This window comes from Misgurnus anguillicaudatus, chromosome 6 (genome assembly GCF_027580225.2).
Source record: "Misgurnus anguillicaudatus chromosome 6, ASM2758022v2, whole genome shotgun sequence".
Classification (NCBI taxonomy): Eukaryota; Metazoa; Chordata; class Actinopteri; order Cypriniformes; family Cobitidae; genus Misgurnus; species Misgurnus anguillicaudatus.
The window spans coordinates 33,111,802-33,126,096 of record NC_073342.2 but is presented as its reverse complement, the minus strand read 5'-3'; the positions used below and the strand labels follow the sequence as shown (position 1 = coordinate 33,126,096).

Genomic DNA, 14,295 nt, shown 5'->3' with positions numbered 1-14,295 from the left:
TCAACATGTCTCATAGGTTTGAAGAAACAACAGCACGAGAAGTGCCATAAACAAAGAATAATTGAGGACGACCCTTTGAATTATTAGAAAATAATGCACATCCAAGGTGATAGGACTAATGCACAGAGTCCCATTACAACACAGGTGTGCACTATTTTCAAATAATTCAAAGGTACGTTGTCAACCATTCCTCTTATACCACAGTTAACAAATAAGGCTTGTTCGACTTTATGCGGCGTCGCAAGAATCGACATCCGGATGACGTCAAAGTATCGCAAGAGCCAAAAGAAATTTGACATCGTATGATTTTTTGAATCATTCTCGCGGTACTTTGATGTCATCCAGCTGTCGAACATGCCTATACACTTCTCTGGTGGTTAAGACATTTTACAGGTTAGGTGTGCATTTACAGAAAAATAATCAACACCTGGGAAACATTTCTCAATCAGAATAAAACATTCAACAGACCCGTGCTATAAAATGTTTTAACAGCTGATCAAGATGTTAACATTTTCCTCTAGGTAGGGTTTTGTTCGATTCTGTGGTGATGAGAGACTCATAACTTGCAAGCACAAATTTTCTGGAAGATTTCCAATTATAAGGTTATATTATAACTTTATACATTTTAACTGCTATAATAACAGCAAGTTTTGTTAAAAAAAGGTTTTGGATGATCACACTGCAGAAGTGTGATCAAAGAAGAAATGAATGTAAATAAGTAAACTACAGCACATTAACGGCGTTTAAAGGAATAAATGCTCACAAAACACGCGAACAGTAAAGACTGCTGAAACATGCATCACATCTGTCTGTTCTCCATAATAATATATGTCAAATTAGATGACCAATCAGGTGCTCTCATTCTAGAATTCAAAGCCATTCACAATCAGTTTGCTAAGAAATAAAGACTTGACAACTTTTCATTTTTCCCCCAGTTTTATTAAGAGATATATTACAAATGGTTAGACGCCACGTGGGGTCTTGAAGTTCATGCCGACAGGAGGTTGAGTCACCTGAAGGTTGGACAGGTTGCCAAAATCCTGAAGGAGACAAAATTCATACGAATTTAAACATGTTTAACAATGAAATGCAAAAAAAAAAAAAGAATCTCACTTGGAATCATCCATTCCTGAATGTTGATGTGTGAAACAGCAGCAAAGAAAAACCTCACCAAAATAATTTCTCTTCATGACCTTATTGCTAATAATGTGTGTTTTGTGAAAGATGTGTGAAAGATTCAGGGTTTGTCAGGAAGAGAGAATCCAGCAAACACGGGAAAGACTTTCAACTTTCTCTTCCTGTACTATCAATGACCTGGAGATGAGTCGCACCAAAGTCACTTTCGATACAGGGATGTAAAGAAACGTTATTTCATTTTATTCTCACCAAAAGCTTTAGCATCTCCTTGGTGTCCGTGTCCACCTCGATGATCTCCTGGTCCAGAGCCGAAACCTGCAAATAACATCAACGTGAAGGTTAACTGTGATGTACGAACACATCTAAGCTCTTTGTGTGAGGAGATTTTCATCATCATCTCAGAAGCACAACATCAGTGCACACAATATACTTTAATGTAAAATAACACAGAGATTTTGTGAGTATTGCCAAGATTAGTGACAAACTACTGAAGGTGTTTCGAGAAGAAAAAACATATGGATTATCAACAGCAGTGAGATTTAACAGAAGAGAGATGATTTTAATTAAGTTCATCCTAACACTGAAGACTGAACTGAGCAAATTTATTTTAAATAAACAACATCTTTACACACGCCAGTACTACGAATTTCAAGCGTGTTATTATCTTTATCAAAATAATGTTGTGTGAAAGATTCAGGGTTTGTCAGGAAGAGAGAATCCTGCAAACACGGGAAAGACTTTCAGTTTTCTCTTCCTGTACTATCAATGACCTGGAGATGAGTCGCACCAAAGTCACTTTCGATACAGGGCCATCAACAAATAAACACACAAATATCAACAGCGAACAGAGACAGCAAACATTAAGGACAGATAACAATATAACCACACACACACTAACTCTGGTTTATAGTTAAATCATTGAGTGCATTTTAATAAATAAAACTCGGTTTAAAAATCATTATGTGAGAAGAAATATTCATATAATATTTTGCACCAATAGCAGTGATCATCCTTAATCACACCAAACATCATCTTGTAAAGTAATCCAGTAGATGGGTTAGTGGTATAGCATATTTATCTGAAACTCTTAAGGCTTTAACAGCATAGGTCACTAACAGGTGAACCCAAAAGCGGTCCTATACGGACCCTAACCTACAACCAAAACAGAAGGTTATGATTTAAAACCTGACAGGTACAACTAATTCCTAACACAGCTTTTGTAGTTTTACGGTAGTGGTTTATCGGATGATGAACAGACACAGACTAGTTGCATGCGAGTTAAGCCATCCTACATATTACCAATCAGCCAATCAAGTCGGTGCATTCCAGGCGGTAAACATTACGACTTTATGGTGCAGACAGATGAGAGAGAGAGAGATGCAAGTTACACATGAAAAGACGACAGAAAGAAAAAGAAAGATAGTGATATATAGAAAACAAAGGGAGAAAAACAGACGACTGCATCAGAGAAAGTTAAGAAAGATGCGTAAAACATTCAAGCTTTTCCTCTTTTTATTGTTTTTTAAGTTAAGTACATTATTTGAACAATTTTTACATTTTATTTATTTTCTCTTATTTTGAAATGCAGCCCAGGGCTCGAAATTGCGACCATTTTGGTCGCATATGCGACCGAAATTTAATCTGTGCGACCTTTAAATATATTTGGGAGCATTTGTGCGACTGCCCATTTTGTTGTGACGCGAGTTGATTGTGATCCTGCGTGCTGGCGCTGTCCCAGGATCAGTGTTCTCTCCAACGATACATAACCAATCAAATTTCACCATTAAGTTCTTGCGTTTAATGAAGACCGCAGATTGGCTAATATGAGCGTCAGTCATTCCTTGTTGCCGTGAAGCGCGGAAATGTGAAAAGACGAACGCGTCGCGAGCATGACGAGAGCGAGCCGATTACAGCCAAGGTTATTACTGTATTTTTTGACGACGATCCGGATTCAAATGTAACTCCACCACCGGAAAATACGAGTTGACGTTAAACCTTTCAGAGAGAGTGGCTTAAAGATTTCAAGTGTCTCCGCGATGAAAATGTAACTTACTGTGTTTACTGTAAATCCTGTAAAACGGCGTTAATTGCGGAATCAAAACATTTTAAACGCCAGACGTACCTTGCTTAAACATGCGAAAGTGCCAAAAATACAAGACGTGTAATGACAAATGTGTTTATTATTGATGGAGACACCGAGCTGTCTGTCAAAGTGTGTTTGATGGTGTATGTGCGCATGCGCTGGTGAATGGACTTTCGACAAACATCCTTGTGGTCCATGTTGCTGTGGAATACGACAATGCTGATGGTATGTTTTTGTTGTATTTTTTAAAACATTGCCTATTTAGTAGTAAAAGCATCCTGGTAATGCAGTTATCAATACCAATATATATTAGCCTTCTATATTAGGGTCACTTTTGTAATGTCACAATTAATCAGTGTTTTACGTGTTTGCTAGATTTTCTATGTAATCTTAATCATGTTACCTGTAATTGTTAAATTATAATTGCTGCAATACTATTTCAACAGCATTTGGGTATTAATTTAGGAATTTATGCAGCAAAAATAAATAAATAAATAAAATAGAAGACCAACTTTTAAATGCTGGCCATAGGACGTGTAAAGCCCGGTGGTGGTGTTTTATTTTTAATAAAATAAATCTATTAACATTTACATTGTAGTTGTGGTGCTTTTAAATTTTTTGATGGATGCGCCTAAATTTTTGCTGGTGCTCCTAACTCTTTAAAGTTGGGAGCACCAGTGCTACCAAATAAAAAAGTTAATTTTGAGCCCTGCAGCCCTACTTTTATTTAGTTAACAAGAGAACATTATTCATATCTACAGTCATATATGTTCAGTTTTATGTTACGTGACAATACGTTTTTGAATTGCACTGAATTAATTTGATTTGACAGTCAGGTGTTGATAACACGCAGATGTTGATACAACTACTAGGTTACTTAAATACACATCACACTAAATAGTTAGACATTATGACCTTCTGGACCTTTGCTTTCAGAAAATTTCTTTAACTGGACCTCTTCACATTTCACACCCGTGTTAGAATTTAGAGTTTGTTCCCCCACACACACATATAACCTTAAACTATTCCTCTATGTCATCCTCATATGAATTATAAAGCAATGGTAACTTTCATTTGTCTTAGCTTGCAAATATTAAGTTGTGCCATTTCCTCTGGACGTGCCAAACTTTAAAGTAAACTGATCATGATGACCCAAGCAGACCTCCTCGTTTTCAGTTTTAACTTCCCTGTCCAGCTATATGTGTGTGTCCATGAATCATTATAATATATCATTAATCAGACTTGTTGATCGTGAGTGTTTACCTTGTCAATAAACCTTTGACTATGATTTAAAGGACATTTAGTTTTTGTGTCTTTCACGGTCCCTGATATCAGAATCTCTGCTGCCCATCCAGACTATGAAACATTTATTCTAACTACCTGTTTTACAGCTTTGATTGAATTTATGTCTATGTTTGAGCAGCTGATGATTGATTCTTGTTATGTGGATGCATCTGTGGTTGATGTGTTGTATTGATATGTAAAGTAAAGTAGATGTATTTATTTGTATGTACGACACCAGTGTCAAAGACAAATCTCTGTGACAGCCAGAATAAACAATAACGTCAACTTAATCTTTCTCCAATCAAAAAAACACTGAAGCAGAAGTTTTATGACAGACAAAAACCTTCCAGTGGTCCAACACAAACTCTCAAAGCAGCAACAATTATCACCTTCACAAAAACCTCAAACAAAAAACTAAACATCTGTACTGAATAGAGAGAGACGTGTGAAAGTTACCTCAGGGACGTAGTTATCTCTGCGTTCTCTCTCCTCCTCCTGCAGTTTGATGGAGATGCCCCTGACCGGACCTCTCTGGATGCGTTTCATCAGATGGGTCACATACCTGCACACACATCAACATCAGCTTTTTTTACTAAGGGGTTAGGGAGACATTAAACAAAAACGCTGCATGTCGGGAGATAAGTGTCTGCCACTCGACGTGTAATAAAGTCAGACTTCATTTCTAGATCTACCTGGAGGAATAAGAGATACGGATTCTATGTGTCCTGCATCCCATTACGTCCCTGTTTGAAACTCACCCGGCGATCTTGTTGCGAAGCTTCTTGCTGGGAATGATGGCAATCTCCTCGCACACACGCTTGTTGGTGTGGAAGTCATTGCCCAGGCGGGTGTAGTACTTCTCAATGATCACCCGTGCGGCTTTCTTTACCGTCTTGGTCCGAACTCGTCCCTAAAGATGAATAACAGCAGTGAACAAGAGATCAGAAACACTGACTGAAGGGTTATGAGCAGGAGACTATAACACCATCATCATCCTCATGACATCTACACAAGAGTCTTAAACAATAAGATGTTAGTAAGGGACGCAGTGTGTCTGTGCTAGTGCATTGTGGGATCTCAAGAGTCTGACTCTATGGTAAAATCACTGTAAAGCCCCATCAGAGAATCACGCGCACTGTGTTGTGTACTTCAGTGAGCTGCTTTAACACAAGGCTGCTGTTTCTAGTGTAGTTACTCCTGAACTGCGCTGTAACTCAAGTTATTTGATTAGAAGTTAAAGAAATACATAACGCGCGCGTCAATATCGGTGTTGTTGTGATAGGACGCGTTTCAGGCGCTTTAATCTCTCGTACACACTCATCTGTCGCGTCATACACACAAGCACACACTCGACGCAAAGTGTTTATTACATACGTGTGCTCGTCTGCATGAATCGTTGAGTTTATAAGCCGGATTACATTAGATTTGAATGAGAGTGAAATAGTCAGACACCCACCATGATGGATCCGGAGAGTAGAAGAGAGCGGCGGAAGCGCGAGACCGGAAGAAGAAGTGTCAGAGAGACGTCACGGCGCCACTGCGCACGCTCACTGACACCTAACGGTGGCGGAATGACACTGCACATACTTACTTTATCCACCCTTATGTTTTATAGGCAATTTAAATTCTCTAAACTCCTAATGAGTGAATAAATTATCTTTAACGGGACCATCAGCTTTATGACATTTCGATGATGAATATTTGGCTATAAACTTTAGCTTGTAAAATTAACCCTGCTCAAAAAATAAACCATCACATAGATTCTAATGGATTTAATGGTTATAATGGGAATTTTATTATGATGGTCTCTACTAGTAATGTGTTGGGTTCTAACCTTAACCTAATTGTATTAAATCTATTATAATTCCAGTAATGGTTTCTAGTTATTTTGGCATAGAAATAATTTATGTCATCAGTAACGACTGAAAAGTGCAGCTTCTCTCAGTGCAGATTTCAGCAAGTCAAAATATAACCTTAAAACTACAGAAAAACACAAAATCTGCCTACAAATAAATCACAAACTCATCAAAGAACACTAATCAAAATTCTGAAACTCTAAAAGCAAACATGCTGTTAAGTTGTTTTAGATCATCAACAAATGTTTAAATGCTTTTGTCAAACCTCAGTGTCTCTATTTTCTTCAAAACTACACCATATATAAATATATATACACACACACTGATCTGCGAGAGGTGGTTTATGCTTTGCCAGTTGTGAACTACACAAAGACAGACACGAGTAAAACTCAAACTTATGTTGCCCACATGAGCAGCAGTCAAGAGTTCAAAAAGAGTTTAAAAACAAGATGGCCAAAACATTATCTTAAGCACAAGTGTATAACACATTTCTAATATTTTAGCTATAACAGAAACATGAGTGTTTCTGGTTGCAGCAGCAGTAAATAATTCACACACGGACATTTTTAGAAAACAGAATTAAGGATTCAAGTTTGTTATTCCAGCAATCAGACAAAAGCTTTATTATCTTTACAAAACCCATCTAATGTGTCTGAGAAATAATCCGTTTTATAGTGTCAAAAGGACAAATAACTTGAATCTCGAGACATCCAAGGATTATCTTAAACATGGCTGTTGATGTTATGTGATGTTTAAATTTGAACACAATAGACTGGCTGACAGAAAGATATTTTGTAATAGAAAAACGCTAATATGAGATTAGAACAACACGAGTACACAACAGGACTTCAACTATTTGGGTGAACAAAATATTAAGTTGATAAACTTGTGATGTTGTAAATTAATAAAAGAGGGTACATCATCTATAACCGTGAACAAACTCATTGACAAATCATCCACCAGGACAATGAAAGCAGATTCTCAGAAAAAAAAACATTTTATTAAATGTCTGTACAAAATGAAAGGACACATCCAAATAAAGTATTTACAAAAGATTTACAGTAAAATCATGTCAATCAACAAAGTGAAATTCATTATGAAATTATTCATCTTCCTCCTCCTCATCATCAATAATCGGCCTGGATCTGAAACACAAAACAAATATTACATGTACATTAGACCACCAGAGCAAAACAAAACCTTAAAATAATAACCCAGGATAAAGGACTACAAATCCTTCACAACTCCTGGTGAGGTCAGTAAGGTTCAGTACTCACTTCCTAGGTGCTTTAGTGACCCCGCTGCCACCAGCTTCCTCATCATCATCATCAGACTTTGGATGAAGATTCTCCTTCTCTGGTATTCTGCCGGGACCTCCGAAGAAATCTCCAATACCCTTCTGCCAGGAAGGGGTGGGGCGCGGGCACACAGGGTTTCCTCCTGCGTATTTACCCTTGCCTGACCAAACAAATAAACATCTCCCTTTATGACATAATCATTTTAAAGTAACAACAACACACTGAAGCCTCAACATCGACTAAGCACAAGTTTGTATGCGTGCGCGCTCCCTTGCCAGGCGTGCCCGTCTGCGCGCTGCTGCTCTGAGAGTTCGTGGATCCGGACGCGCCGAGTGATTTCCGGGGCGCCGAAGCGGCAACAGCTTCAACAAAAACATAAAAAATTGACAAAGATCAAATAAATTTAGTGTTATGGTTAAAGACAAAGACAGTTTAAGTTGTTTGACGTCAGAGGCGCGTCATTGTGCCGTGACGTGATCAATGCGAAGTGGCGCCAATTCAGGTCTTCATCAAAGGAATAAGCAAATTCTCTTAAATTTCATGCATTCCCAACAGAAGAGATCATTGAGAATATAAAACCACTCATTCAGCAATTTATCCATGAAACATTACGCATATCTTGAGAAAACAAAAATGGCGCTGTGTGCAAGACTGTTAAAACGAAGGCCGTTTAACGTTACGTGTTATTATTATTATTCATAACGTACATTTCATAACAAGCTTTCACTCGGGTGCAATGTGTGACATTAACGAAGCGTTTCTTTAAAAGAAAAATTACTTTTAAAGCGCATCATAAATGGCGGGAGAGTGTTACTTATCTTAACGCTAGAGATGTGAAGATTCGACAATTCAACTAACATTAAACAAACAAAATACATCGTGAATAAAACACAAGTAGGCAAAAAGTTAAAACAAAATGATCATCGTGATCTTGAAGTCTTTATGAAGATTTAAAGACAGTGTGTAAGTAAGATACGCTGCTTTCATTGAGCTGTAATGCAAGTCGTTACCCACGACGATCCGTTTCAAATAAACTGTTTAGTTCCTACTTTCTTACCTTTTCTGTAAGTGCCGGGAACACCGTCAGCTTTAGTTCTCACCATTGCTGCTGCTGCCGCTGGACTGTGCGTTTATAACCACACGCGTCTGATCGCACGCTGAAATGAAGAAATAACGCTCCGCTTTGCTTCCCGCCTGCTTTTTAAAAGAGAAGAATAGTCGCGTGACGTTGCCGTCAACAAGCCAATGAGTGGACGAGATTGTGGGGCTCGTGACTGTAAGACACCCCTCCCTCTTTCCGCCTTTTAAAGGACAGCTGTGCTGCGTCCGAAACAGCCTACTACTTACTATATAGTACGCGAAAAGCAGTAGGCGAGGCGAGTAGTATGTCCGAATACAGATGCTGAGTCCCAATTCGCCTACTTATACTACGACCTAAAAGTATGTACTGTTTTTGTGAGGAAAATGTACATACTTTTGAGTGTGTAGCAAAAGAGTATGCACGTTCTGGGACGTACTTCGATGACGTCATGCAACGTGAACGAAAACGTGGTTGCCTAGCTACGCACACCACGACTGTTACCAATATAACTTATGTCAAATATTATTTTATTTACTATTTCCATCTTTTTTTCTCATCGGTTTTGTTTACAATACATTTTACAATGTGTTCTACCAAGTTGAGGAGTGAAGCAGAGTGTCATACCAAACGCAGGTCGTTTGTGAGGCGGCTGGTTCTGACGTTCATGTGCAATGTGTGTAACGAAAACTACTTATTTTAAAGTCAAAATATTTAAAGTTTATACTATAACTATTTTTTACGTATTTTATAGTTAATTTTATACTTATGTATATGACTCAAAAACACTCAGATGAAAATGAACCATGTTTTTACTATAGTAAAAGTGTAGTAACCATGTTTGTTTCGTTGGAGTAATAAATTTAACATTTGTACAGCCACAGTATTACTACAAATACGCAAGAGGGTCAGTGTAGTTAAGCTCCTCCCTCCCGCACGCAATGGGTTGTGGGCAATATTAGCCATTAGAGTGTGGATCGATCTGCACTTCGAATTCCAACCGGAAATAGTAGACCATCCGGGTATCTTTGGGATACTCATTTCAACATACTACGATTTGGGACGTACTAATTCTAGTTTCGAATACTATTTAGGACGGATAGTATGCGAATTGGGACTCAGCAATAGTATTCGAAAAACAGTATGCGAAAAGTACCCGGATGACCTACTACTTCCGGCTAGACTTTGCAGTGTGCATACGATGGACGCTTCACTATCCCATGATGCCCCGGGAGAGGAGTTATCCAACGAAGAAGACGAGGCATGCGGTTGTTTTCGCGCTGAAATGACATGACGTGATGACGACGTATATCACGTGATGTAGCAACATGGCGGATGTAGTACGTCCGAATCTCATTCATACTACCAGGATTCATACTATACAGTACCTACTGTTTTAACGCTAAGTAAGTAGGTACTTCATCTAATTCAGTACCTACTATACAGTATGCGGTTTCGGACGCAGCCCTGGAGTATCTTGAGTCCAACTCTATTTAACTTATATATAAATGAGTTAAGTTAGCAGTGTTACTGGAACAATCCAGCACACCCGGACTCATCCTAAACAACTCAGAGATTAAAGCTTTTCTGTATGCAGATGATCTGGTGCTATTGTCAGACACTGCACAAGGTTTACAGCAACACCTGGACCTGCTGGAAAAATACTGTCAAAACTGGGCCCTGACGGTCAATCTGAAAAAAAAAAAAAACTAAAATTATGATTTTCCAGAAAAAGCAAGATTACAGGATAACAGATACACATTTGCTCTAGGAAACACTGCACTAGAACACACCTTACATTACTACTATCTCGGGTTAAAAATTAGCGCATCAAGCGGTTTTGGTCTCGCGGTATATGCACTTAAAGAGAAAGCTAGACGAGCATTCTATGCCATCAAAGGCAAATTTAAACAAACAGACATTCCTGCTACAGTTTGGTGTAAAATATTTGATAGTGTAATAATGCCCATAGCTCTGTATGGTTGTGAGGTTTTGGGTCCACAATGCCTAACGGATTACTCCAAATGGGACAAACATCCAATGGAATCCCTGCATGCTGAATTCTGTAGAAATATTTTAAGAGTTCAGAGAAAAACACCTACTAATGCATGCAGGGACGAATTAGGCAGATATCCCCTAATAATACACATCCAAAAATGCTCCCTTAAATTCTGCTCACACTTAAACTCCAGTCGCCCGAACACACTTCAGTATGAAGCCCTTAAAACACAAGAGAAGAGACCTAAAACCAGTCCCATCTGTCAACTGGCTCTAAGACTCCAGACCAGCACTATGAACGCAAACAAACCACAATAAACCAAATCATTAAAAAAAGTCAAACTTTATATTTGGATCATTGGGATAATGAAAGTAAAAACCAAAGTAAACTAGAAAGTTATCGGGCACTAAACAGAAAATACAATCTGTCAGAATATCTCTCACTGTTAGAGATGTAAAGCAGAGACGAATCCTCACTAAATACAGACTCAGTGATCACAGTCTGGCAATAGAGAAAGGCCGACACAGACAAACATGACTCCTAAAAGAAGAGCGAATCTGTGTCCATTGCGACAGTGATGAGATCGAGACAGAGACCAACTTTCTCCTTTACTGTGGTAAATATAAAGAGCTTAGAGAAAAACACTTTGACAAAACCTCAAAGCTCATAGCAGAGTTTCTCTTTAGATTCAGATCAAATGAAGATGTGAAGATGTTACTGGGGGAAGACAGACACCCATCAGCTGCTGCTAAATTCATTTATCAGTTACACACCATCAGAAATAATCTTGTACAGTACTTTTATTCTACCTCTCATGTGCCTCCGTACATGTACATTTGTATACTTTAAATGTTTATATTTCAAAGTCTACTTTATATTGTAAATATCCTCTGATTCTATTTTATTTATTTGCACTTGTAGCCTACTTCATCCATCACCCAGCACCTTAGCTTAATTGCACCTAAATATTTGTTACTATTGTGTTATTGTATGTTCTTGTTTTATGTATAATGCTTTGGCGTATAATTTGAGAGATGAATTAAACTTTAAAAAGATCAGCATAAGAACTACTCTAAAAAGTATGTGCATGACTATATGTGGGGTAAGGTTGTGGAATAATTTGGAGCAGGGGTTTAAATATTGTAGAAACTTTAAACAGTTTAAAAAGATGTATAAAAACAAGCTACTAGAAGGTTATGAGGATGAACAGTAGTGATTGTGAGGGCGGGTCAAAAGATTGGTTATTAAGTTTAAAGGGTGTTAGGGTTGTTTGGAATAAAAGGTAAATTAGGTTCATATTTTAAAAATAGGGGGAATTAGTGGTAATTGTAATAGGAAGATATAGACTATAGAAAATATTTGAAATATAATAGATTTTTGAATGGATCTTTAAGGGGTGGGAAAAAAATAAGCTTTTGCTTCATCCCGCTCCTTTTCGAACACATGAAGTAAAAGAATATTTTGTTTTTTTTTTATGTGGTAATGCAATTACTGTATGTTCAATTATTGTATTTTCAAATTTTATTTTATTTTTGTTATTTTTATTTTATATATATATATTTTTGTTGTTCGAAATAAAAATAAAGAAAGAAAGACAATATTGTAAGTGACACAATCTATCATGCCAGTAAAGTTCTTTAAATTGAAATTGAAAAACTGAAAATTGAGTAAAAAAATACAATGATTGTAAAACACCTAGAAGTTAAATTACAACTGACATAAACATCCAAGAAGAAGAAGGAAAAGAACACACAATGGTCGCAAGAGCAAAATGAGAAAGTGATGGGAGAAACAAAGCTTTTCGAAGCGCCACCTGCTGGAGAAAAGCATAACATAAAGACTCCTCACTACTATTACAAAAAGAGCATTCTTTCCTAATGTCCATACACTTAGAGAACAACATTGTTTGATATATTTCAAATTAATTCATTTTACTTTATTTGAAATACAAAATGTACATCCTTTAGAATGGAATTCCAATAAAAATCCAAACATTGAAGTGAACTGCTGTTTTTGTCCGACTAAGATGTTATTGATTTATTTTGCTGATGTACCCTGAGAGATTTTGTTTATTTAGTGCTTAGGATTGTTTGACTGCTTGAAAGAGAATACGGGTAAATTTGATATAATTCAATAATTTTCTGCTAGCTAAATTTCACATACATAAGAAAAAATGTATCTGGATTTTCTTTATTTAAAGATGATCTAGACAAATATCTGGAAATTATTTAAAGCTCTATTTATCCTAAAGCAATTAAAACTATATATATTCCTTGTTTTTTAATTTGTATTTTTGCATTATTGTCCTCTGTATATCCCTGACATTGTTTTTTTTTATGATTGTATCATTAATGCTGTAATGTGTTGTTGTTTTCTTAAACGTAAAATGAAGAATCAGCTGATTTATTGTCAGACAGCAACAACGACGATGTGTGTTTCTTTCTTATCATTTTATAATCTGAAGAACCTTTTATGAAACAAAGTTCTTTAAAGAACCATTTAGACAAAACTACAGTTCATCTATATGACCCCTTGTGAAAAAAAAGTGTGCTTAAGTGTACTTTTATAAAGTGTACTTATTACATAAATAATACACTTTAAGTATATACACTTAAGTGTGAATTAAATGCCATCTTTTCGGCGCACTGAATGCACATTAAGTATAATTAATTTCACATATATCATTTATTAAGTTGAAATAAAATGTAATAATTTGCCATTAAGAGTGATTTTTTGGAACAACTTAATTGGTACTTTATTACAACTTTATGTCCACTTTCATAATTGCTTCTAGTGTTTTTAAAATATACTTAAAGTGCACTACACAATATAATGACATGAAATTAATGTGATTTAAAAGGCAATTTAATGTCTGTTAACAATACTCTTAAGTGTGAATTGAATGCAATGGTTTCAGCGCACTGAATGCACATTAAATGCAATTAATTTCAAATATATCATATATTAAGTTGAAATAAAATGTAATAAGTTGCCATTAAGAGTGATTTTTTGGAACAATTTAATTGGTACTTTATTACAACTTTATATCTACTTTCATAATTGCTTCTAGTGTTTTTACAATATACTTAAAGTGCACTACACAATATAATGACATGAAATTAATGTGAAATTAAAAATAAGTTAATGTATATTAACAGTACATTTAATTACTCATTAAATGTAATGTTTCAAATACAAGTTTGCCAAATATATAAAATTAAATTCAATCAGTTGAACTGTGATTTCAGTGCAGTGAAGTGATTTCAATGCATCTCTCTACAGTATGTACTTTAACTACTTCTATTGTATGTGAAATATGGTTATGTACTTCTCAAAATACTGAAAAACAAATCTAGTTAATTAAATATGTATTCATTTCAGTTTAATGCATTGCAAACAAACAAAAACCACAATGCTTACACTGACAATAAAACAGTTTGGTAGTCAAATTATAAATCAGAATTTTTGTTTTGCATAAGTACATTTAATAAATTAATTATGAGTTGTATATGTCCAAAAAAAAAAATTTTTAATATTGTTAAATTGGAATCAAACCACTA

The 14,295-nt window shown here is 36.2% G+C and overlaps 2 protein-coding genes and 2 non-coding genes across 4 annotated transcripts; all 4 read right to left on the bottom strand.

Moving 5' to 3' along the window:
• Positions 1–917: 917 nt before the first annotated feature.
• Positions 918–6,104, bottom strand: LOC129434297 (small ribosomal subunit protein eS17). The gene is made up of 5 exons (XM_055193237.2): positions 5,961–6,104; positions 5,263–5,414; positions 4,961–5,066; positions 1,387–1,452; positions 918–1,040 (listed from the first exon to the last, which is right to left on the bottom strand). Exons 1-5 carry the CDS (start codon positions 6,087–6,089, stop codon positions 963–965), a joined length of 531 nt encoding a protein of 176 aa, XP_055049212.2. The 5' UTR covers positions 6,090–6,104; the 3' UTR covers positions 918–962.
• LOC129434669 (small nucleolar RNA SNORA71) lies at positions 1,226–1,353 on the bottom strand. Its single transcript, XR_008640940.1, has one exon. It is a non-coding gene; the product is annotated as a small nucleolar RNA SNORA71 (small nucleolar RNA).
• On the bottom strand, positions 1,819–1,946 carry LOC129434670 (small nucleolar RNA SNORA71). The gene has a single exon (XR_008640941.1). It is a non-coding gene; the product is annotated as a small nucleolar RNA SNORA71 (small nucleolar RNA).
• A 1,230-nt stretch (positions 6,105–7,334) lies between the features above and the next one.
• Positions 7,335–8,918, bottom strand: pclaf (PCNA clamp associated factor). The gene is made up of 4 exons (XM_055193238.2): positions 8,716–8,918; positions 7,934–8,020; positions 7,638–7,818; positions 7,335–7,505 (listed from the first exon to the last, which is right to left on the bottom strand). The coding sequence occupies exons 1-4, from the start codon at positions 8,759–8,761 to the stop codon at positions 7,463–7,465; spliced, it is 357 nt and encodes a 118-aa protein (XP_055049213.1). The 5' UTR covers positions 8,762–8,918; the 3' UTR covers positions 7,335–7,462.
• Between the last annotated feature and the right edge of the window lie 5,377 nt (positions 8,919–14,295).

Bases quoted from the DNA above. Each gene is read 5' to 3' on its own strand.
- LOC129434297 (XM_055193237.2), bottom strand. From the start codon at position 6,089: ATGTGCAGTGTCATTCCGCCACCGTTAGGTGTCAGTGAGCGTGCGCAG. The intron at 5,415-5,960 runs GTGGGTGTCTGA...ATTCATCTTTAG, and splicing joins TACTCTCCGGATCCATCATG to GGACGAGTTCGGACCAAGAC. The intron at 1,453-4,960 runs GTAACTTTCACA...TGTTATTTGCAG, and splicing joins GAGATAACTACGTCCCTGAG to GTTTCGGCTCTGGACCAGGA.
- pclaf (XM_055193238.2), bottom strand. From the start codon at position 8,761: ATGGTGAGAACTAAAGCTGACGGTGTTCCCGGCACTTACAGAAAAG. The intron at 8,021-8,715 runs GTAAGAAAGTAG...TTTTTGTTGAAG, and splicing joins TCCCGGCACTTACAGAAAAG to CTGTTGCCGCTTCGGCGCCC. The intron at 7,819-7,933 runs GCAAGGGAGCGC...TTGTTTGGTCAG, and splicing joins CGCGCAGACGGGCACGCCTG to GCAAGGGTAAATACGCAGGA.